A 26,195-nucleotide genomic window follows, 5' to 3' on the forward strand; every position below is an offset into this window, starting at 1 on the left:
ATAAACACTGATTAATTAAAAGTAACAACAGAGCAGAATATATAAAAATAGCAAAATACATAAAACACCTTTCCTTTTTCCTTTTAGGTTGTCCGTCGTGTCCGATGATGACAATCCTGCCTCTGTCACTTGTGAGTCTTCTTATGGCTGTAAAGTCCAATCTGCGATCCACAATGTCTGCCACAGACAGAACAGGTGAAATCACTGACTGGGGGTGTAGGTGTGCTGACTGGGGGTGTAGGTGTGGTACTGGCTTCATGTCTCTTCAGACGTCTTCTGGTCCGTCGATCACCGCGGTCCTTCTCGAGGTTTTGCACCCCTTGTTGACAGAGCTGCCGCCAGATGGAGCGTTGGGCGGCAGTGTCTTCCAGCTGGCTCGGGTTCAGGCCGCACTTCTTTATGATGGTCTTCAGTTGGTCTTTGTACCGTTTTTCTGGCCCCCTGCCAAGCGGCAGCCAAGATGTAGCTGGTCATACAGCACTTTACGCGGTAAGCGCTCCTTTGGCATCCTGACGATGTGACCGAGCCATCGAAGTTGGTGCTGGGTGACGGTAGCCTACATGCTGATGTAGTTGGTCTTGCGGAGTATTTCAGTATGGGGCACTCGGTCACGCCAGGTTATCCTCAGGATGCATTGTAGGCATCTGATGTGGAAGGCCTCAAGCATCCTGAGGTGGTGGCTGTACAGGGTCCACGCCTCACAGCTGTAGAGGAGAGTCGTGATGACAACTGCCAAGTAGACAGATATTTTGGTGTGGAGGTTGAGGTCTTTGTTTTGAAAGACCCTTCTCCTAAGTCTGCCAAAAGAGGATGATGCTTGTTTAATCTGGTTTTGTATCTCCCTGTCGATGCTGCAGCCGTCAGAGAGGAAGCTGCCCCGGTATTTGAAGGATTCCACTGTTGCAAGTGGTTTGCGTATTTAACATTCGTAGGCTCCAAGCGGTCACAAAAATGACATCTGAGCACATCATCGAGTTACAGTACGCAGATGACTGTGCAGTTGTGGCCCACACATCCGAGGCACTACAAGCTACCCTTGCAGCTGCTGCAAGGGCGTATGGCAGGCTGGGGCTCTCTATAAATGTGGCAAAGACTGAAGTAGTATGCCAGTGGGCATCTACGCCTCCATCTCATTCACCAACCTTCACCATCTCCGACAAACCACTTACATAAAAAACACACACACACACACACACACTATGACTTTAGCTGTAGGCTGTTTTAAAAAGTAAGGTTTCTAACCTGCTTTTAAATGTGTCCAGTGTGGAGGCCTCTCTCAGGTCCTCAGGCAGGGCATTCCATCCACTTGGGGCGTAAATAGAAAATGCAGCTTCCCCTGCTCTAGACCTAGCATGAGGGATGGTTAAAAGACCACTGCCATGGACCTGAGAGTTCTTGCTGGTTTATAAGGAGTTAACATGTCTTTTATATAGCGTGGTGCAAGGCCATTTAGCGCTTTGTATACAATTAAAAGAATTTTAAAATCAATTCTAGTTTTAACGGGGAGCCAATGCAGAGATCTAAGAACAGGTGTAATGTGTTTATACTTTTTAGTTCTGGTGAGAACACGTGCTGCCGCATTTTGAATTAACTGTAGTTGGCGCACAACTGATTTTGGGAGGCCGGTGAATAGTCCATTGCAGTAGTCTAGTCTACTTGTTATAAATACATGGATTAATTTCTCACAGTCTGGTATTGATAGAAAGCCCCTTAGTTTTGAAATGTTTTTAAGATGGTAGAAGGCTGATCTTGTAACCCAGCCACTGAGGATGCACAAGCCAGTGCATCCTTAGTGCCGGTCCCAAGCCCGGACAAATGGGGAGGGTTGCGTCAGGAAGGGCATCCGGCGTAAAATCTTTGCCAAATCAAATATGCGGATCATAAATAAGACTTACATACCGGATCGGTCGAGGCCCGGGTTACCAACGACCGCCACCGGTACTGTTAACCAGCAGGGTGTCGGTGGAAACTATGCTACTGTTGGGCAAAGGAGAAGGAGAGGGGGAAAGCATGTCCAGAGGCAGCTAGAGAGGAGGAAGGGTAGGCATGTGGAGGTGAGAGTTGGAACTTTGAATGTTGGCATTATGACTGGTAAAGGGAGAGAGCTGGCTGACATGATGGAAAGAAGAAAGGTAGGCATACTGTGTGTGCAAGAGACCAGGTGGAAGGGGAGTAAGGCCAGGAGTATCGGAGGTGGGTTCAAACTCTTCTACCATGGTGTGAATGGGAGGAGTAATGGGGTAGGGGTAATTCTGAAGGAAGAGTATGTCAAGAGCGTGCTGGAGGTGAAGAGAGTGTCAGACAGAGTGATGAGTATGAAGCTGGAAATTGAAGGTTTATTGCTGAATGTTATCAGCGCATATGCCCCGCAAGTTGGGTGTGAGATGGATGAAAAAGAAGAATTCTGGAGTGAGTTGGACGACATGGTGGAGAGGGTACCCAAGGAGGAGAGAGTGGTGATTGGAGCCGACTTCAATGGACATGTTGGTGAAGGGAACAGAGGTGATGAGGAGGTGATGGGAAGGTATGGAGTCAAGAAGAGAAATGTGGAAGGACAGATGGTGGTGGATTTTGCGAAAAGGATGGAAATGGCTGTGGTGAATACATATTTCAAGAAGAGGGAGGAACACAGGGTGATGTACAAGAGTGGAGGAAAGTGCACACAGGTGGACTATATCTTATGTAGAAGGCGCCATCTAAAAGGGATTGGAGACTGCAAGGTGGTGACAGGGGAGAACGTAGCTAGGCAGCATCGGATGGTGGTCTGTAGGATGACTTTGGAGACCAAGAAGAGGAAGCGAGTGAAGACACAGCCGAAGATCAAATGGTGGAAGTTGAAGAAGGAAGACTGTTGTGTGGAGTTCAGGCAGGAGTTAAGACAGGCACTGGGTGGTAGTGAAGAGTTGCCAGATGGCTGGACAACCACTGCAGAAATAGTGAGGGAGACAGCTAGGAAGGTACTTGGTGTGTCATCAGGACAGAGGAAGGAAGACAAGGAGACTTGGTGGTGGAATGAGGAAGTACAGCAAATTATACAGAGGAAAAGGTTGGCAAAGAAGAAGTGGGATAGTAAGAGAGATGAAGAAAGTAGACAGGAGTACAAGGAGATGCAGCGTAAAGCAAAGAGAGAGGTGGCAAAGGCAAAGGAAAAGGCGTATGGTGAGTTGTATGACAGATTAGACACTAAGGAAGGAGAAAAGGACTTGTACCGATTGGGTAGACAGAGACCAAGCTGCAAAGGATGTGCAGCAAGTTAGGGCGATCAAGGATAGAGATGGAAATGTGCTGACAAGCGAGGAGAGTGTGCTAAGAAGGTGGAAGGAATACTTTGAGGGGCTGATGAATGAAGAAAATGAGAGAGAGAGAAGGTTGGATGATGTAGGGATAGTGAATCAGGAAGTTCAGTGGATTAGCAAGGAGGAAGTGAGGGCAGCTATGAAGAGGATGAAGAATGGAAAGGCAGTTGGTCCTGATGACAAACCTGTGGAGGCATGGAGATGTTTAGGAGAGATGGCAGTGGAGTTTTTAACTAGATTGTTTAACACAATCCTGGAAAGTGAGAGGATGCCTGAGGAGTGGAGAAGAAGCATACTGGTACCGATTTTCAAGAACAAGGGCGATGTGCAGAACTGTAACAACTACAGAGGTATAAAGTTGATCAGCCACAGCATGAAGATTTGGGAAAGAGTAATAGAAGCTAGGTTAAGAGGAGAGGTGACGATCAGCGAGCAGCAGTATGGTTTCATGCCACGAAAGGGCACCACAGATGCGATGTTTGTTTTGAGAATGTTGATTGAGAAGTATAGAGAAGGCCAGAAAGAGTTGCATTGTGTCTTTGTAGATTTAGAGAAAGCTTATGACAGAGTGCCGAGAGAGGAGGTGTGGTATTGTATGAGGAAGTCAGGAGTTGCAGAGAAGTATGTAGGAGTGGTGCAGGATACGTATGAGGGAAGTGTGACAATGGTGAGGTGTGCGGTTGGAATGACAGATGGGTTCAAGGTGGAGGTGGGATTACATCAAGGATCGGCTCTGAGCCCTTTCTTGTTTGCAATGGTGATGGACAGGTTGACGGACAAGATCAGGCAGGAGTCTCCATGGACGATGATGTTCGCGGATAACATTGTGATCTGTAGCGAGAGTAGGGTGCAGGTTGAGGAGAGCCTGGAGAGGTGGAGGTATGCACTGGAGAGAAGAGGAATGAAAGTCAGTAGGAGCAAGACGGAATACTTATGCGTGAATGAGAGAGAGGACAGTGGAATGGTCAGGATGCAAGGATTGGAGGTGACAAAGGCATTTGAGTTTAAATACTTGGGGTCAACTGTCCAAAGTAACGGGGAGTGCAGTAGAGAGGTGAAAAAGAGAGTGCAGGCAGGTTGGAGTGGGTGGAGAAGTGTGTCAGGAGTGATTTGCGATAGAAGGGTATCAGCAACAGTTAAAGGGAAAGTTTACAAGATGGTTGTGAGACCAGCTATGTTATATGGTTTGGAGACAGTGGAACTGACGAAAAGACAGGAGGCGGAGCTGGAGGTGGCAGAGTTGAAGATGCTAAGATTTTCTCTGGGAGTGACGAAGGAGGACAGGATTAGGAACGAGTATATTAGAGGGACCACTCAGGTTGGACGGTTTGGAGACAAAGCAAGAGAGGCAAGATTGAGATGGTTTGGACATGTGTGGAGGAGAGATGCTGAGTATATTGGGAGAAGGATGCTGAATATGGAGCTGCCAGGGAAGAGGAGAAGAGGAAGGCCAAAGAGGAGGTTTATGGATGTGGTGAGGGAAGACATGCAGGTGGCTGGTGTGACAGAGGAAGACGCAGAAGACAGGAAGAAATGGAAACGGATGATCCGCTTTGGCGACCCCTAACGGGAGCAGCCGAAAGTAGTAGTAGTAGTAGTAGAAGGCTGATCTTGTGAGATGATTGATGTGGCTCTTAAAATTTAGATCACTGTCCATGATTACACAAAGATTTCTAGCTTCACCTTTGCACTCCAGAGACAGAGAGCTGAGATGAGCTGCAATTCTCTGTCTCTGAGTCTTTGCACCAAAAATAAGTATTTCTGTCTTGCCTTTGTTCAGTTGTAAAAAGTTCTCTGACATCCATAAAGTAATATCATCAATATACTGAATTAGGGAACGTATGGGGGCTAGGTCATCAGAAGACAGGGATATGTACAGTTGTGAATCATCTGCTTAATTATGGTAATTTATTTTGTGTTTCTGTATAACGTAGAAGTGGGAGCATATAGAGATTGAATAGTAGTGGTCCAGGAATCGAACCTTGGGGTAGCCCACACATTATACCCAGTTTGCCTGATGAAAAGTCTCCAATAGACACAAAGAACTGCCTGTCCTGAAGGTATGTTCTAAACCAGTTGAGAACCAGGCCAGAAAGGCCGACCCATTTTTCTAATCTCTCTAGCAAAATATCATGATCAACAGTGTCGAAAGCAGCACTGAGATCCAGGAGCACAAGAACACACAATTTATTAGAATCTGTGTTCATATGCAGATCGTTCACAACTTTGATAAGTGCTGTTTCTGTGCTATGGTGAGATCAAAAACCCGATTGACAAATGGTTGTTAGATATTAAATAGTTATTAACTTGAGAATAAACTGTTTTTTCAAGGATTTTGCTGAGGAATGGTAAGTTGGAGATGGGCCTCTAGTTGGCAATAACTGTCACATCAAGATTACTCCTCTTCAGAAGTGGTTTAACAACAGCTGTCTTAAGTGCGGCAGTAAATATACCTGCCTGAAGAGAGTGTTAATAATTTCCAAAACATCATGTGCTAAGCAATTAAAAACATTTTTAAAACATTTGGTAGGGAGACGATCCAAGCAGCACGTGGACGACCTGAGCTGCCTAACAATATTGTTTAGACTTTTAAGGTCTAGAGTGTCAAAGTGAGACATGGCGCCAGTGATATTTCTGGAGAACTGGAGGGTAGGTTCATTACTGGATCTTGAGGCACTAATGTTCTGTCTAATGGCAATAATTTTGTTATTGAAGAATGTAGCGAATTGCTCACATTTTTCAGTGGACAGCATCTCTGATGGGTTTGGAGATGGTGGATTAATAAGTCGGTCAATAGCAGAGAAAAGCACTTTGCTATTGTTAATATTGTCATTAATGATTTTAGAGAAAAAAGACTGTCTGGCCTGTTTAATTTCTTTGCAGTATTTGTTCAGTCTGTCCTTGTAAATTTCATGGTGAACCTGGAGTTTAGTCTTTCTCCACTGTCCTTCTGCTTGGCGACAGTCTCTCTTGAGCTGCCTAATAACCACTCCATTTCTCCAGGGGCTTCTTGTTTTTCTATGTTTTTAGTTTTAACAGGTGCAATGTTGTCAAAGATATTTGGTATTTTTGAGTTCAAGTCGTTCACAAGATCCTCAGTTTGTGATGATATGAACGGCGACAATTCATTTACGGTTTTCTGAAAGGTTTCAATTGTGTTATTATCAATGAAGCATTTTTGAGCATGTGAGTGCTCTTCTGTTGTACAGGAAGAGCTGACACATCAAAAAATATACAACAGTGGTTAGAGATAGCAACATCCATGACACGGGGTACCGTAATATGAAGTCCTTTTGATATGACTAAGTCTAGAGAATGCCCCTTATTGTGTGTGGGTCCGGAAACATGCTGAGTGAGAGCAAATGCCTCCAGTAAGCCAATTAGATTTCTTGCATCGGGGTCTGTTTGATTGTCAACATCAACATTAAAATCACCCAGGATGATGAAATAATCATAATCAGTGGAAACCACAGACAGTAGCTCCGAAAATTCGTCAAGAAAGCCATGTTTAGGTTTTGGTGGCCGATAGACAGTAATTATTAAAATCGTAGCAGTACAATGTATAGTAAGAGTAAGGTTGTTACAGGGAGATCACGGGGTCTGTGTCTATGGTTTATTTTTACAGGAATTAGTATGGCAGCGTGACAGTCACTGGTACGATGGATCGAACCCACCAAAGCACCTGAATAAGTATGCATTACAACGGAACCAAAACTGAAACCACTCTGCTGCTCCTGTGGACGTCAGTTAGTGACGGAACTGTCCGCCCCTGTGTGCGGGCACCAAATGTTATTGTCGACAGCACAAATACGACAGTTGGAGACAAGGGAATAAAACAGGTTTGCAGCCAGCATTTGTGAGCCTGCTGGATTTGGATGGAGTCCATCACGTTTAAAAATAGAAGAGCGCTTCCAGAAAAGATTAAAATTGTCAATAAAACCAAACTGTAAACGAGAGCACTGCCACTGAAGCCAGGGGGGAAGCTGCAGGAGTCTGCTAAAACGACCAATGCCACGGCCGGAAGTGGGAAGTGGGCCAGAGATAAAAACTTCCTTCTTACTAAATTTTGGAAGGTTAAAAAGAGGCATGAAATCCAATTTTAAAAGCTCTGACTGCTGCCGCGGAATATCATGTGTGCCAACGTGAACGACAACGTTGTCAACAGAGGTATATTGGGAGAGCAGACTAGGAACTTCTACCGGAAGGTCATTTACCTTGGCACCTGGAAAGCAGTGTTGCAGCTCTGGTCAACCTGACGTCCCTGATGATGGAGTCACCCACAACCACAACAGAAGGTGGCTGTGGAATGGGCGCAGTAGAAGAGCGCACCCGACCACCATACACCGGTGGATGGGGGCTCCCAGCCAGTGTGGGGGACACAGCACCAGGGGGGGGGGGTGCCAGTGGCCAGTTTAGAGCCGGCAGAGCGTTTGGACACTGCCTCCCTCAAAAACCTACGTCAAACGGATGAGGTTTCTTTTCGGGATCCGGGGTGGTGAGCAGTAGTCGATGGTGAGCGTTCCACTCCTGGATGCGACTCACCGGTCAGCGGAGGGAGGTCTTTGTTGTCCAGAATGTCAAATCCATTTGCTGAAAGGTCAGGAGGAGCAGCCGAGGAAGGACAGCCCGCCGGATCAGGACGTACTGGGGGAGTTGGGGAGGTCAGATTTTCCAAGACTTGAAATTTATTTCCAAGCTGGAAAGCCTCATTTGAAAGCGGTTGGAGGCGGTGTTTAGCCAGGTGGTTTTTACAGTTCTTAACCTGGACCCAAGGCTCTGGGATGGATGGCGTCGAGCAAACCTGGGTCTTAGGTTTTGCTCCAAGGCTGAGCCACACGTCCTCCCCCAGGGTAGAGAGGCCTGTAGAGTGGATCGCTTCACCTCCAGACCATGGAATAGTGGTGTCATTGTCCTGGGTCGATGCTGTATGGTCTGGGGGGCAGGACGGGCTGGCGCCCCTCTGGTTGCCCAGGAGAAAGAGGTGTTTTGACTGCACTGTGACCACGGATGATAGGTCCAGGATTAACTTGTCCTTCTCCCTGAGTTCAGCCTGCAGTCGGGTAGCGTCAGTCTTCAACTGTGCAAAGGTAGGACAGCAGTCCACACACACGGCCATGTTTGTTGTCAGGCAGTTAGCAAGCAAATTAGAATAAGACTCCATAAGTGCAAAAAAGCTTAAAATCCTCAAATAAAAAGTGACCGGCTAGCCTAGCCACCAGGCTAAAAATGAACCTAATTAAGCTGGCAGCTGTCGAAATTAAGATCCGAAGGTCTGATGGAAAAAAAAATTATACCGTGTTAAAATATATAGGTAAAACAACCAGGATCTAGAAGTGTAGCGTAAAATTGTGGCCAAAAACTAGACAAAAAACGTCAATTTACGACAGAGCCTCTACAACGCAGACGGTTCAGGCCCGACACACGCATAGACTGTTGATGTGTCAGCATTGATTAATTGTCTCTGGTCCCTTACCTGTGAGGGGTAATGATGAGATGGGCTCACCTCAATGAACCGCTGGCTGGCTTGTTACTGTAATGAGCAGGGATTCTGCTTCGTTGATAACTGGCCTTCTCTCTGGGGCCGCCCTTACCTACTGAAAGCGGACGGTATTCACCCTACTGGGGACGGTATTCACCCTACTGGGGACGGCGCCGCTCTTTTGTCTAGCAATATAGATAGCTGTTTACGTTTAGTTTGACACTAGGGACTTATCATTCAGCAGGTTGCAGGTGATTAGAGAGCCTGCTTAGTTTAATTCTAGTGCGGATGTGGAGTCAAGTAGTTTAATTAATATGATTAGTCAGGGAATTTCTCATAGGGTAGATTATCGGCCTGATAGCTTGGTCTATAACATTGAGACTGTCTCCCTACCCTGCTGTATTGCTCCCAAGCTCTCCTCTCCTAATGTGTGAATCACAATAATCTAGTAATTATTCCTACCACTGGTAGTGGTGAAATGTGCAACAAAGCACCTAATAATCTACAAAATCAAACATCTAATGTTATCAAGAATGTGACCACATGTCGTCCAAAGTGTTGGTTGCCAAAATTGTCAACAAGGTGTCTAACTCAAATTAATATTTCACCTATCGGTCAAGTCAAGTCAATTCTATTTGTATAGCCCAATATCACAAATCGCACTGGACAAGGAACAACTCCATTAAAAAAATTAAAAAAATAAAAACCTTTAACAGGGAGAAAAAATGGGAAGAAACCTCAGGGAGAGCAACAGAGGAGGATCTCTCTCCCAATACAGACAACGTGACATGGATGTTGTGTATAAACAATTTACACAATACTACAATTGAAAGAGAATAACAGTTGGTTGAAATTGAACAACTGAAAGAGGATAATAATCAATAATAAAAATATTGGTAGACCTAAAGTTCTGCCTACTACTGATCACTTCCACAAGATGCTTAAATGTGGTTTCATAAATATCAGATCACTGTCTACCAAAGCCTTACTAATAAATGATCTGATTCTTGAACATAGTTTCGATATGACTGGGTTACGTGAAACATGGCTGAAACCAAATGTTTTCCTTCCCTTAAATAAAGCTTCCCCACCTGACTATACTTATTCCCATGTAGCTCGGGCAAATAAAGAAGGTGGGGGTGTTGCCTTAATATCTAAATCTATTTTCAATCTGACTTCTAGACTTGAATCTAAATTCCAGTCTTTTGAGGCTCTTGTTCTGGGTCCGTCTCCCTCAGCCGTGAATAGACTCGGCTCAGTCCAGATTGTGATACTCTATCGGCCCCCTGGCTGTTACTATTTCTTGAAGAATTTGGAGAATGTGTCTCAGGTCTTGTTACTCATTCTGATGAGATTCTAATTCTTGGTGATTTCAGTATTCATGTGAATAAGGCTGCTGATCCTCTAAGTAAAGCCTTTCTGGCACTAGTTGATACTTTTGGGTTCACTCAGTTTGTTCAAGAGTCGACTCATTGCAGTGGTAACACCCTTGATTTGGTTTTATCTAATCCATTCTTTTCTAAAATACTAGAGAAAGTTGTGTATCAACAACTTTCGACCCATATAGAAGAAAGCCATCTGTCACTGTCACTCCACTGAACCTGCTCTGACCAGAGTGGTGAATGATCTATTACAAGCTATGGACTCTGATTCCACTTCTGTGCTTCTGCTACTGGACCTCAGTGCAGCCTTTGACATCACTGATCACAGTATACTATTATAAAGATTAAATTGAAATTCTAATGTCTCTGGCTTAGCCCTTTATTGGCTTAAGTGCTACTTATCAGGAAGAACACATTGTGTCCGTTATAGTAATATCACATCAAAATTCTCTGCCGTTAAATATGGTGTAGCTCAAGGCTCAGTTCTTGGCCCTCTATTCTCTCTCTATATATTTCATCTCTTGGCCAATTATACGCCGTTATGGCATCCCCCTCATCACATTTTCTTTTTATATATCTTTTAAATCCATATAATTTTGTTATCCTGTTTTAATGTTATATCCTTTCAATAAAAAGTCAGTAGGAGCAAGACGGAATATGTGTGAATGAGAGGGAGGACAGTGGAATGGTGAGGATGCAAGGAGTAGAGGTGATGAAGACGTATGAGTTTAAATACTTGGGGTCAACTGTCCAAAGTAACAGGGAGTGCAGAAGAGAGGTGAAGAAGAGAGTGCAGGCAGGGTGGAGTGGGTGGAGAAGAGTGTCAGGAGTGATTTGTGACAGAAGGGTACCAGCAAGAGTTAAAGGGAAGGTTTACAAGATGGTTGTGAGACCAGCTATGTTGTATGGTTTGCAGACAGTGGAACTGATGAAAAGACAGGAGGTGGAGCTGGAGGTGGCAGAGTTGAAGATGCTAAGATTTTCATTGGGAGTGACGAAGGAGGACAGGATTAGGAACGAGTATATTAGAGGGACCACTCAGGTTGGACGGTTTGGAGACAAAGCAAGAGATACAAGACTGAGATGGCTTGGACATGTGTGGAGGAGAGATGCTGGGTATATTGGGAGAAGGATGCTGAATATGGAGCTGGCAGGGAAGAGGAGAAGAGGAAGGCCAAAGAGGAGGTTTATGGATGTGGTGAGGGAGGACATGCAGGTGGCTGGTGTGACAGAGGAAGATGCAGAGGACAGGAAGAGATGGGAACGGATGATCCGCTGTGGCGACCCCTAACGGGGGTAGCCAAAAGTAGTAGTAGTAGTAAATCCTTCTCTCAATAAGATGTGTGACTTTTTTTTTTAACATGGTGATGCTGGTCGCGTGGCTCGGGTCCTGGACTGTTCCAGTGGTGTCTGGACACTGCTTGGCATCCTCCTCATCATATTCTTCATGTATTTTATAATGCCATTAAAATTCTGTTATCGTCTTTCAATGTTGTATTCTGTAAATTGTGTAAACAACATCCATTGCACCTTGACTGTCTTGGGAGAGAGATCCCTCCTCTGTTGCTCTCCCTGAGGTTTCGTCATATTTTTTTCTCCCTGTTAAAGTTTTTTTTTTTTTAGGGAGATTTTCCTTATGCGATGCAAGGGTCTAAGGACGGGATGTTGTGTTGCTGTAAAGCCCCCTGAGGCAAATTTGTAATTTGTGATATTGGGCTATGCAAATAAAATTGACTTGACTTGACTTACACATGGTCAGAGCAGATAAACGTGTGCAACCAGTCATTCACCCATGCAGAAAGTTGTTATTTCCTCTTCAAAAGCAACTGAAAGCAGAGTTGGACAGGATGGAAAACCTGAACGTGATTAAAAAGCTAGATGAGCCAACTGAGAGGGTGAGTTCTGTCGTTACTGTGGATAAAAACAATGGAAAGCTCAGAATCTGCCTGGATCAAAGGAATCTGAATAGAGCAAGAAGGGAAAACTCCAAGCTTCCCATGTGTGAGGAAACAATAATAATAATAATAATGGATTACATTAATATAGTGCTTTATCTAGACACCCGACACGATTCACAGTGAAGGGGGTAACTCACCTCGCCTACCAAAAATGTGTAGCACCCATGTGGGTGATGCATGGCAGCCATTTTGCTCCAGAACACTCACCACACATCAACGTGTGGAGAGGGAGGAATCACTGAGCCAATCACACAAGGGGATGACTAAGTGGCCAGATGGAAAGAGCCAGGTTGGGAATTTTGCCAGGGCACCGGGGCACCCCCTACTCTTTGTGATAAGTGATAAGCCCTAAGTTCTCCCACACAACTCCCCTTCTCATGTCCCTACACTGGCTCCCAGTAGCTGCTCGCATCCAGTTTAAGACTCTGGTGGTAGCCTACAGGGCAGTGAAAGGAACAGCTCCTTCTTATCTCCAGGCCTTGGTCAAGCCCTACACCCCCACCCGACCACTTCGCTCTGCTGCCTGGTTGCCCCGTCGCTCCGTCATGGCTCTTTTCTGTCCTGGCCCCACAGTGGTTGAATGAACTCCCCACTGATGTCAGGACAGCAGAGTCCCTTTCCATCTTTCAACACAGGTTCAAAACCCACCTCTTCAAGAACTACTACCCTGTTACTTGTTCTTAGCACTTATTGTATTCACTCATTTAAAAAAAAAATCTCTTTCTTACACTTTTACTTTAGCACTGGTTTTGCTCTTAGATGCTTGTTTCGAGAGAAGATGCACTTATGACCTCTGATGACTAGTAGTTCTCCTGATTTCCTACGTTAAATGCACTTATTGTAAGTCACTTTGGATAAAAGCGTCGGCTAAATGACTGTAATGTAATAAGTGCCATGGGGTCTTTATGACCACAGTGAGTCAGGACCTCAGTTTAATGTTTCATCCGAAGGACGGCATCTCCTACAGCACAGTGTACCCATCACTGCACTGGGGCATTGGTATTTGATTTTTGTTATTTTTATTAGGACCAGAGGGAAGACTGCCCCCAACTAGCCCACCAACACCACTTTCAGCAGCAACTCGGTTTTCCAAGGAGGTCTCCCATCCAAGTACTAGCCAAGCCCATGCCTGCTTAGCTTCAGTTAGCAGAACCAGGGTACATGGTGGTATGGCTGTCAGCCACAATAATAATAATAATAATAATAATAAAAATAATAGATAATAAAATTATAAGACAATAAAAAACCTTTAATAAGAAAATAATAAGAAGAAAATTGAAAGTTAAATATGCAAAATTAGGGGAGGCATATCTACACCAAATGAGATTAAAAACGAGAAACCAGTCCAACCAAACTTCTGGAGCAACATCTGGGAAAAACAAAATAATTACCGAAAAAAAGCTGAATGGATCGACCAAATAGAAACAGAGAACATCCAAACCAACCAGTAAGAATGGCCACAAATAACCCTAGAAGAAACAAAAACAGCAATACAGAAGCCCAGTAACTGGAAAGCCCCTGGCAATGACGGGGTAGCAAACTTCTGGATCAAGAACTTACCATCTTTACACCAAGATCTGACAAACGCCTACAATGGATGCATCAGCAACCCAGAAACCTGCCCTGAATGGCTCACAACTGGTACCACCTACCTACTTTCCAAAACAGAAGACACCAAAAACTATCGTCCCATCACATGTCTCCCTACAACCTACAAGATCTTAACATCCATCATCACCGGGAGAGTTTACAAACACCTGGAAGAAAACAACATAACTCCCATAGAACAAAAAGAGTGTTGAAAAGGGAGCTATGGCTGCAAAGACCAGCTTTTAATAAACAAGGCCATCATTAAGGAAGTAAAAACGAGGAAGAAATATCTGACAACAGCCTGGATAGACTATAAGAAGGCGTTCGACTCTGTACCCCATGACTCAGTACTAAAATGTCTTGACATCTACAAAATATCACCAATCCCTATCCAGTTCCTAACAGCAAATATGGACCAGTGGAAAACAACCCTTGTTCTAAAATACACAGACAGGACGCTACATTCAAGGCAAAGCAACATCAATAGCGGCATATTTCAAGGCGACTCGCTTTCTCCTCTACTCTTTTGCATAGCTCTTACTCCACTATCCTCCCTCCTGAACAACACCAGCTATGGTTATACTACAGGTTCATGCACTATTAACAATCTAGTCTACATGGATGACCTGAAAGCCTTTACCAAGAATGACCAAGAACAAACTGGCCTTTTGACCATCGTAAAAGGCTTCAGTGACGACATCAAAATGGAGTTCCGACTAGACAAATGTGCCAAAGTGACATTCAAAAAAGGAAAACTTACCACCACCGAAAACATCCAAATTGACCTAGACACCACCATCCAAGACGTAGAACAAGAAGGCACATACAAATACCTGGGAGTGAACGAAGGGGATGCGATACAACATGCCAAAATGAAAGAAAAGATCAGAAAGGAGTACTGCCGAAGAATACGAATGGTAACAAAACCCCAACTCAATGCATCCAACTCAACGCAAGCCATCAACACCCTGGCTACACCAGTCGTAACTTACAGCTTCAACATCGTCGACTGGAAACTAGAAGAGATCAGGAAACTAAATAGAAAAACAAGAAACATACTCACCTTAGAGAGGATGCACCACCCAAAATCAGATGTGGATCGATTGTACCTCCCCAGAAACGAGGGTGGCGGGGGTCTAATCCAACTGGAAACTGCCTACAAAACAACAACAATAGGCCTAGATACTTACCTTAACACCAAAAATGGCCCCCTTCTCATGATTGCTAGAGAGCATGAAAAACAAAACAAAAAGTACTCCGTAGCTAACCAAGCCGCAATGTTCAGAAGAGAGCTCCACATCCCTGAAACAACGCAACCTGAAAATGAAGCTCCAACCATCCACGCTCGAAAAGGCAAACAAAAAGCAAAGTGTCACGCCCAAGAACAAATGACACAAAAATGGGAAGGGAAACAAATGCACGTGCAATACCCAAAAAGAGTAGGTGAGAAAGATGTAGACCAACATATGACCAACCAATGGCTCAAAACAGCTGGGCTGAAATCCCAAACAGAGGGCTTTATCATCGCTGCCCAAGACCAGGCCATCAATACCAGTTACTACCGGAGCAGAACCCTCCAAGATGGCACAGACCCAGCGTGCAGGATATGTGGTCAATTCCAGAAAACCATTGGCCATATGGTGGCAGGGTGCCATGAGCTGGCCAAAACTGAATACCTACAAAGACACAACAAGGCCGCCACATACCCGCACTGGAACATCTGCAAAGAATTCAACATCAACACAAAAGAAAATGGTACGAGCACGGGCCCCAAACAGTAACAGAAAAAGACGACATCACAATCTTATGGGACATGCCAGTACAGACAGACCATGAGATAAAGGCTAACAGACTAGACATCATCATCAAGAACAAAAAAGAACAAAGCTGCCTACTCATCGACATGTCCATCCCGACTGAAAGGAACACCTCAGTAAAAGTAACTGAAAAATTGTCGAAATATAAGGGCCTTGAAATCGAGATTGAACGAATGTGGGGAATGAAAACCACAACAACACCAGTAGTGATAGGAGCCCTGGGACTTGTAAAAAAAGGGATGGATAAATACACCCAACGGATCCCGGGTAACATCAGAATACAAGAACTACAGAAGATCGCACTACTTGGAACATATCCTAAGAAAGGCACTATCCATCAAATAGACTTCTACCTCATTCTAACCCTAGACCCAAGGAATGGGCCTGGTTATTATGTTGTATTATGGCATGAGGTTAAAGGAAATTTGTAAAATAATAACAATGATACCGTGTACTCCGGGGCACTCTGTGGGGGGTACTGCGGGAGTATGGGGTACCAAGGCAGCTGCTACAAACCATCCAGTCCTTGTGTAACCAAAGTGAGAACTGTGTCCGCATTCTCGGCACAAAGTCACACACATTTTCAGTGGGTGTCGGACTCCGCCAAGGTTGTCCCTTGTCTCCGATTCTGTTTGGGATATTCATGGACAGGATCTCAAGGCGCAGCCAAGGTGAGGAGTGTTTCCGTTTTGGGAACCTCAGAATTGTATCTCTGCTCTTCGCAAATGATGTGGTTTTGTTGGTTTCATGAGAACATGACCTCCAGCGCGCAGTGGGGTAGTTTGCAGCTGAGTGTGAAATGGCCGGGATGAGAGTCAGCACCTCCAAGCCTGAGGCCACGGTTCTCTACCGGAAAATGGTGGATTGCTCCCTCCGGGTTGAGGATGAGTTGTTCCCTCAGGTGAAGGAGTTCAAGTGTCTTGGGCATCTCGTTCACGAGTGAGGGTAGAATGGAGCAGGAGATTGACAGGAGGATTGGTGCAGCATCAGCAGTAATGCGAACATTGTATCGGACCATTGTGATGAAGAGGGAGCTGAGCCAGAAGGCAAAGCCCTCAATTTACCAGTAAATCTTCGTTCCAACCCTCACCTATGGTCATGAGCTTTGGGTAATGACTAAAAGGGTGAGATCACGCATACAAGCGGCTGAAATGAGTTTCCTCCGTAGGGTGTCTGGGCTCAGGCTTAGAGATAGGGTGAGGAGCTCGGACAATCGGAGGGAGCTCGGAGAAGAGCCGCTGCTCATTCGCGTCGAAAGGAGCCAGTTGAGGTGGTTCTGGCATCTGATTAGGATGCCTCTTGGGCACCTTCCTTTGGAGGTTTTCCGGGCACGTCCAACTAGGAGGAGACCCTAAGGTAGACCCAGAACTTGCTGGAGGGACTAAATATCCAATCTGGCCTGGGAACGCCTTGGGATCCCCCAGGAGGAGCTGGAGGGCGTTTCTGGGGAGAGGGACGTCTGGAGTGTCCTACTTAGCTTGCTGCCACCGTGACCCAACCCCGAAGAAGCGGCTGATGATGAGATGAGATGAGATGATAATAATAAATCAAAAACACGTATCATCTGTGCTCCGTCTTTATTTACCAGACTTTGCAATCTGCTAGCATTTTGAACACAGGTGAAATTCTTATAAGAAAAGAGTAGTGCACGTTTCGGATATGCTAGTGTTATAATCTGAATTCAGTACTTCAATGGGTAATTCAAAGCCATCGCACATAATGGTGACATCTTCGCAACTGTAAATAACAGAATGTAAAGCTAAGTTCAGCATAAGAATCACACTACTCAGTATGCTCTCTCTTTCTCTGTTTTAATGTGTGTCTATTGCTGTCATAATGTCACAGTTCGCAAATGCAAAGCACTTCAGCAAGCTCGATATATCATCAGGATTTTGGCAACTGCAGCTGGACAATGCAAGTTCAAAACTATGCACGTTCAAAACTACAGATTTCTAAGGTTGCCATTCTTCAGTTCCAGAGGTGTATCACAAAACTATCCACATGATCTATGAGCATCTAGAGGAAGTGGACACCTCAATGGATGACTGAATGGAAAGCAATTCCAGCTCGGGTTGACAGAACTTACATTCATTCGTGGGAGACATCCTTAGCAGTGAGAGTATCAGACCAGAAAACATGGCAAGGTCACAATGCATGAAGAATGTACAGAGGTTTAACGGAATGATTAACTATACAGGAAAGTTCATACCCAACTCTCAGAGAAGATGGTGCTGCTGAGACAGTTAACTGAAAAGAACACTGCGTGGGAATGGAAACATGAGCATGAGAAGTCAGGGAGCGACCTAAAGAAACTGCTCAGAGAGGAACCAGTTTTGAGGTTTTATGACCCAGTGAGACCCATCAAAATATCTTCAGATTCTTCACAGAGAGGGTTCAGAGCCATTCTTCAACAAAAGTAAGATGACTGGCAACCAATTGCTTATGCATCATGCTCAATGACAGACACAGAAATGTGATATGCTCAAATCGAAAAGGAGCTGCTCAGCATAACACACGCCTGTGAAAGATTCCAGCAATTTGTGTCAGGACAAGCAATACGTGTAGAGACTGGCCATAAGCGGCTGATTGCATTGTTACAAAAGCCACTCAATGACTGTCCACTCGGGATACAACGAATGCTGATCAGGCTGCAACGCTACACTTTTAATGTTGCATATACCCTGGGTAGGCTGATGTACACAGCCGGCACATTGTCAAGGGCTATTGACTCGAGGGAGCTGGCAAACACCAAAATGGATGATGTTGTGAATGCCCATGTAAACATGATCACAACTACACTGCCCATATCAGATGCAAAGATGGAGCTCTTAAAGACTGAGACAAACACAGATGAAACTCTGAGACAACTTGGGAAAATCATCTTGAAGGGATGGCCCAACATGAAGCATGACTGCTCACCTGACATTGCCCTGGAACTGCAGGCGGAACAGTCAGTGGTGGAATAGATCATCTACAAGGGAAGTAAAATAGTAGTCCCAAAGAGTCTGAGAACAGTGATGCTCAAGACGATCCATGGAGGACATCTGGGGATTGGAAAGTGTAAGAAAAGAGCATATGAAGTGATGTACTGGCTACAAATCAATCAAGATGTGACAAATTAAGTGTCAAACTGCACAACATGCTGCAAGCACTCCTGCTGAGCCACTGAAGCCACATCCAGTGTGAGACAAACCATACCAGAAGTTAGTGCTGACCTCTTCGTTTGTCAAGGTAAGGACTATACTGTAGTCACAGACAATTACTTCCTGTATACAGAGGCCTGTAGACTGCAAACCACCACTGCAGAGGCTGTGATACCATCCATGAGAGCCATATTCTCCCGACACGGTGTGCCAAGCGAGGTCTTAACTGACAACGAATTGCAGTTTTCCAACACAAGTTTCTGACATTTTGCCAAGGAGTTGGACTTTGTGCATACAACATCCAGTCCTCGTTATCTACATCTAATGGACTACTGGAAAAATCTGTCTAGACTGTAAGTGGAACTGACTTATACCACGGCCTGCTTTGTGTACCGCACAACACCACTTGAGTGTGGTATGTCGCCAGAAAAACTCCCTATGGGATGTCAGCTTAGATAAAATTTACCCATGCACGAGAACCTGCTGAAAACAAAAGGGGGAGAAAGTGAAGAAGTTCAAGGAGCAGAAAGAAAAGCAGAAGTACTACTATGACAGAGGAACACAAAACATACCTGAACTTCACATTGGCAGCAGTTTAAGATTCAAAGATAAAACAAACACCTGGACACAGAAGAGGACCGTCCTCAGCAAAATTCAACCCAAGATCATATGCCACACAGACAGAGGATGGCGCCTTTCTGAGACGGAACCATCGAGATGTTCTCATGGGACCAGCCAAAGCAGGTCAACAGACTGATGCTGCTGAACAACCTGATCACACACCTGAGAGCCCATCACCTGAGGCACCAGCTCAGATTCAAGAACAACCAATCAACCGATCCTCAAGACATGCAAAGACACCTGGGAGACTCATAAAGCAGATGTACTATTGTTGTTGTTTGAAGTAATATTGTCATGCTCTCTTTAAGTTCTAGTATATTAACATATATGATTTGAATACATAAGGAAACTATAACATGCACTGATACTGTGAGTCCTTGTTTTTCAATATTATTTTTGTGACATTTGAGTCTTTATTAGACAGCACAGTGAAAATAGACAAAGTATAGAGGGGAAAGAAGGGGAGGACATAAAACAAAGACAGAGAGAATGGAGTTTTGTAGAAACCATTTCTACTTATCATACCCAGGCCGATAGGATTACTAGGATTACTATCAGCGCTCCAGCGCTATTTTATCTTTTTTCAGATTAATATCTGATTGACATTCATTAATTAAATAAATATAATGAAATAAAAGACACAACTGATCTATTTTCCTGGCTTTAACTGACTGAAAGACAACAGCTTAGCATCGGCTATTGTACTGTAAGAAATATCAGCTGCTTCAAATGCAAACTTATTGTGTTGATTTTTCCTAAATGCTGGTTTGCGGTTTTTTGTTTTTGCTCTCTGGACAGAAGATCTTTTAGTCCCGGTGTTCTTTCCTTCCTGGAGTATTAAGTATCCAGCTGACTGAATGTCCTCGTTACTTTTGAAATACTGAATGTCTTTTTTACCCCGATCTAAACATGCTGATGGATCAGGGATTCTTCTCATAGTGTTTACATTACTATTCACTTATTCACTATTATAATTATTATGTTTCTTAATTGTATCTATGGACATTTGCAGATTGTGTGACATGACTGTTATTCTTGTGTTGGCCTTGCCTAAAGCACCGCAGATGATAATGCATATAACATATTCATATTAGATGTGTTTGGAAAGAAAAGGTTTTTACACATAGAAATGTGTATGGAATGCATAACGCAGTGATTGTTACGATCAGGGACAGTTAGGCGATTAACCAGTTAAACACACATTTACACAGCAGTCCTGTCAAGCTTTTGCAGCACCCATAGAAATACTTTTGGCTGTTATAATCATTTTGTGTTGCTTATTTTATCTTCAAAAAAATTTTTTGGCTGTTATAAACATTTTAACAAGTTATAAACATGTTATAAACATGTTAACAAGTCATAAACATGTTATAAAAATACTTATAATCCTTTTGTGTTGCTCATTTTCTCTTTTAAAAATACTTTTGGCTGTCATAAACATGTTATAAATATGTTAACACGTTTATAACATATTAACATGCTATAAACATGTTATAAAATACTTTTGGCTGTTATAATCCTTTTGTGTTGCTCATTTTATCTTTAAAAAAAAACAAAAACACTGGACTTTACTTGCTCCATGTGAATGTCGACACAGCACTGCTTTTATGTGGATGTGTTTAAAGCTTGGTTAAAAATGCTGGGCTGGCGGTTCAGCTGCCAGTAAGACTTTTTGTTAAGCTGACTTTCACAAAGACTGTGTTGGAGATGGACCTGGTTGATACACTACCTGCTAGAGTTGCTTGCCCCGTACAGCTGAGGACACCTTGTCTGCAGATGCTGGGAGGAAATGCATGTGAGGATCAAAGTAAACTTCATCATTAAATGTCTTGATGCATGCTCAATAATTCAGGTAAGAAAATCACAGAAGGTTGAATCAGTTCATCTGGACACAACGCTTATTGAGAGAGAAACGTGTCATCATCATCTAAGTGACCTCTTCAGTCTCATCTGACTGCAGGTGTCCCCACCCTTATGAACAATACAGTGGCATAACGACCCAAACCAACGACCAGAATTCACATACAAACTGCTGTGAGCATCAACCGGGGTGGGCAATCTTATCCAGAAAGGGCCGGCACCTGTGTCTCCTACTCAAGTTCCTCAGCAAAGACTACTGGTTGATTAGTGGGATCAGGTGTGTAACTGCTTGGTTGGAACAAAAACCTTCACACACACCGGCCCTTTCTGGATAAGACTGCCCACCCCTGAACTAGAGTTTCAGTGGCCATGTGTACTATTCACACAGGATTTGGGAATGTTTGCAGTCACAACATTGTAAGATGGCGACAGATGTACTCTTAGCCCCCCAGTTCAGATATGGTCGTTCCCTCTTCACATAGATGGCCTCTTTGACTGCCTGTTCAAACCAGCATTCCGGGCATCAGGGTGGCGTGGCTGTCTATTCCGTTGTCTACCAAAAATGGGGATCACCGGTTTGAATCCCCGTGTTACCTCCGGCTTGGTCGGGCGTCCCTACAGAGACAATTGGCCGTGTCTGCGGGTGGGAAGCCAGATGTGGGTATGTGTCCTGGTCGCTGCACAAGCGCCTCCTCTGGTTGGCCGGGGCACCTGTTTGGGGGGAGGGGGAACAGGGGGGAATAAGCGTGATCCTCACACGCGCTACGTCCCCTTGGTGAAACTCCTCACCATCAAGTGAAAAGAAGTGAAGAAGCGGCTGATGACTCCACATGTATTGGAGGAGACATGTGGTAGTTTGCAGCCCTCCCCGGATCGGCAGAGAGGGTGGAGCAGTGACCGGGATGGCTCGGAAGAGTGGGATCAGAATGAGAATCAGAATTAGAAACACTTTGTCATTTCATTTCATGCACCTGCGCACATGAAATGAAACGACACATCATTTCCCCCCAGCCCACAGCAGTGCAACACAAAGACAAAAACACATCCAAAAACTACAAGAACTACAAAACATATCTCCAAACTAACATATATCTAAACTAAACAAAAAAAAAATACTGTCCAGGAGAACGAACGCCAGCCAGGATGACTCTCAGAACTGGTCTGCATGGGCTAGCAGTTAGCTTAGCCTGTCCCGCTTCCACAGGATGCAGCAGACCAAGCTCTCCCAGCTTTCCAACGCTAGCTCTCCCAGCCAGACACCTTCGACACACCTCCCCACACTCCACACGACGACACTAAAAACACAGTCAAGGCTAGGCGAGACCGCCACCAGACCACCCTCGGTGTTATCAGACCTGCCGGTCTGCATGGGCTAGCAGTTAGTTAGCTTAGCCTGCCCCACTTCCGCGTCCTGTCAGACCGCCCTTGGTGTTACCTCTTCAGGCACAGCTCCAGGCAAGGTCGTGGTCCCTGGGCCCACAGGAGGCAGCAGACTAAGCTCTCCCCCCGATCTAGCACCAGCTCGCCCAGCCATCAAACCAAGAAAAACTTAAGATGCGGACTTGGACAAAGACACTGCACGGATGGTAATGGGTGAGGCCACTGCAAACATGAATTCACGCCGCCATCTTCCCACACTGGAAGTGGAATCTTGGATACTTGGCCAAGTACAATTGAGGAGAAAAAGGGGGGAAATTCCCCCACCCAAAAAAAAAACAGTGTTCCTCCCTATCAATGATGTGCACATCCTCATCCTGGATAGAGTGGCCACTGGCCTGTGGATGGTGTAGACTGTGGAGTCCTGGCCTGACGTGTTAGCTCTCCTGTGTTGTGCGATTCTTTTCCACTACCTCCACTTACAAGTTGGCCACTACAGGTGAGACTGGGGGACCCATAGCACACCCATGCCTCTGCCTATGGTACTGCCACCCTGTATGTGAAGTACGTGGACTGAAGACACAGCTCCAGGAGCAGACACACTTGGTCAGTGTTAAGGGTGGTCCTATTGCTAAGGATGGGGTCATTTTGTAATTTCATACAGACTACCTCCACTGCTTCATCAACAGGAACGCAGGTGAAGAGAGACTTAACATCATAAGAGACCATTGTTTCATCCTCCTCCATGATGTCCCTCACCTTATCCACAACATCCACGGTGTGGTGAATGTGATGTTCATTACTGCCTACCAAAGGGTTCAGAATAGATTGTGTGGTTACAAGAAAAAGGTGATAGATTGTCTGAAGCTGTTAGAACAGACAATGCTATTGACAGAATTTTGTACCATAGATTATACCCAGGGGGCGCTACACTTAGTCTGTATGATCCACTGACACAGCGGCCGGGGAGGGGGGAGAAATCCCACATTAAACAGGCCCTGGTTAAGTGTGGTTATCCTAACTGGGTGTTTGTCAAAGTCAGGAAGACGCCCAAACAGTGCACCAGCCAACTGAAGAGAGGAGAAGGACAACAGCTGTCTAAGCGTAAACGAGTGGTGATTTTTTTCCACTTCCAGTGTGGGAAGATGGCTGCACGAATTCACATTTGCAGCAGCCTCAACCAGTACCAGTGGGGGAAGATGGCGGCGCAAACTTACGTTTGCGGTGGCCTCACCCAGTACCGTCCATTCAGTGTCTTTGTCCACGTCTAAGTTTGTGTTTTCATTTGACGGCTGGGAGAGCTTGGTCTGCTGCATCCTGTGAGCCCATGGACCACGGCCCTGCCTGGAGCTGTGCCCGAGGAGAAAACACTGAGGGCGGTCTGACAGGACGCGGAAGCGGGGCAGGCTAAGCTAACTGCTAGCCCATGCAGACTGGTGGTTCTGACAGTCATCCTGTCGTTCGCTCTCTTGGACAGTGAAACCTTTTTTTAATATCCTGGATATATGTGTTCTTGTAGTTTGGATATGTTTTTGTCTTTGTGTTGCACTGCTGTGGGCTGGGGGACACAGCATTTCGTTTCATTTCATGTGCGCAGGTGCATGGAATGAAATGACAAATAAACGTTCCTGATTCCGTATGTGGTGGTAGTGTCTTAACAGTTGAGACGTGTATTTTCCAAACACTGCATCTCAGTTGCTTTCAAACTCCAAAACAAAATGCACCAGAAGTTGGTCCACTCCAAGGATCAGAACCCCTGGCACAAACAGAGCAATATAGTGTAGCTGTTAAGTGGCAGGAGGATTGCCGTGGCTTGTACATTGGGGAAACCAAACAGATGCTGGTCAAGAGGATGACACAACACAGGAGAGACCAGGACTACACAGTCTACACCACCTACAGGCCAGGACTCCACAGTCTACACCACCTACAGCCCAGGACTCCACAGTCTACACCATCTACAGACCAGGACTCCATAGTCTACACCATCTACAGACCAGTGGCCACTCTTTCAGGGATGAGGGATGTGCACATCCTTTATAGGGAGGAACGCTGGTTTGAACAGGGAGTGAAAGAGGCCATCTATGTGAAGAGGGAACGACCATCCCTGAACCAAGGGGGCGGGGGGACGGGGCTAAGAGTACATCTGTCACTATCTTACAATGAAAGCCACTTTATTTGACACTGTATTCTTCCAACAAATTGTATTTTTACTATGAATGTGTTCTCTGCATGTAACCATCCTGTTGTATAGCAGCAGTGGGCAGTTGCAGAAACCCGGGGACCTACTCCAGTTCTTCTTTCCATTGCCTTGGTCAGGGACACAGGAGTACTAACCCTAACATGCATGTCTTTTTGATGGTGGGAGGAAACCAGAGCACCCGGAGGAAACCCAAGCAGACACGCACGCAAACTCCACACAGAAAGGACCTGGGACGGCCTGGGGTTTGAACCTTAGACCTTCTTGCTGTGAGGAAACAGGGCTAATCACTGGGATACTGTGCCATACCATGCTGTGATTGCAACAATTCCCAAATCCTCTGTGAGTAGTACACATGGCCATCTAAACTCTAGTTAATGGTCACACCCATATTTACATATGAAACTGATTGTTGGTTTGGGTCGTCATGCCACTGTATTGTTTATAAGGGTGGGGACACCTGCAGTCACTCTATTGTTCATAAGGGTGGGGACACCTGCAGTCACTGTATTATTTATAAGGGTGGGGACACCTACAGTCAATCTAATGTTTATAAGGGTGGGGACACCTGCAGTCACTGTATTATTTATAAGGGTGGGGACACCTACAGTCACTGTATTGTTTATAAGGCTGGGGACACCTGCAGTCACTGTATTGTTTAGAAGGGTGGGACACCTGCAGTCACCATATTGTTTATAAGGGTGGGGACACCTGCAGTCACCATATTGTTTATAAGGGTGGGGACACCTGCAGTCACCGTATTGTTTATAAGGGTGGGGACACCTGCAGTCACTGTACTGTGTAAAAGGGTGGGGACAACTGCAGTCACTGTATTGTTTATAAGGGTGGGACACCTGCAGTCACCATATTGTTTATAAGGCTGGGGACACCTGCAGTCACTGTATTGTTTATAAGGGTGGGGACACCTGCAGTCACTGTATTGTTTATAAGGGTGGGACACCTGCAGTCACTGTATTGTTTATAAGGGTGGGGACACCTGCAGTCACTGTATTGTTTATAAGGCTGGGGACACCTGCAGTCACTGTATTGTTTATAAGGGTGGGGACACCTGCAGTGACTCGGTAACACTTTAGTATGGGGAACGTGGTCACCATTAATTAGGTGCTTATTAGCATGCAAATTAGCAACATCTGGGCTCTTAATTGGTCATTATTACGTACTCATTAATGCCTTATTCTACATGGCCTTATTATACAACCAGTAAGCCATTAACTATGAGTTTTCCCTCTATAACCTCAGAATTATTGCTTATTAGCAGTACCATCTCAATATGCTTTGCTTAGTATGGACTTTATAAGGTGGTAGTACCACAAGAAGAGTTATTCTCCCTTACTAACACTTAATGAATATGGTCTGTTCTTACATAACAAAACACAAAACTACAAGTTTTAATAGTGTTAAATTACTGTAAATTAAGTTTTTGTTACTTAGAATATGTTCCCCATACTAAA

At 44.9% G+C, this 26,195-nt stretch overlaps 1 protein-coding gene across 1 annotated transcript in view; it reads right to left on the bottom strand.

The window, feature by feature from the left end:
- LOC130111525 (mucin-2-like) overlaps positions 1-26,195 on the bottom strand; it is a 168,681-nt gene that overhangs the window by 66,607 nt on the left and 75,879 nt on the right. Inside the window, exon 17 of the mRNA XM_056278748.1 lies at positions 21,016-21,065. Within this exon, the coding sequence (XP_056134723.1) occupies positions 21,016-21,065 (50 nt within the window). The remainder of the gene's footprint in view (positions 1-21,015; positions 21,066-26,195) is intronic.

This window comes from Lampris incognitus, chromosome 4 (assembly GCF_029633865.1).
Source record: "Lampris incognitus isolate fLamInc1 chromosome 4, fLamInc1.hap2, whole genome shotgun sequence".
Lineage (NCBI taxonomy): Eukaryota > Metazoa > Chordata > Actinopteri > Lampriformes > Lampridae > Lampris > Lampris incognitus.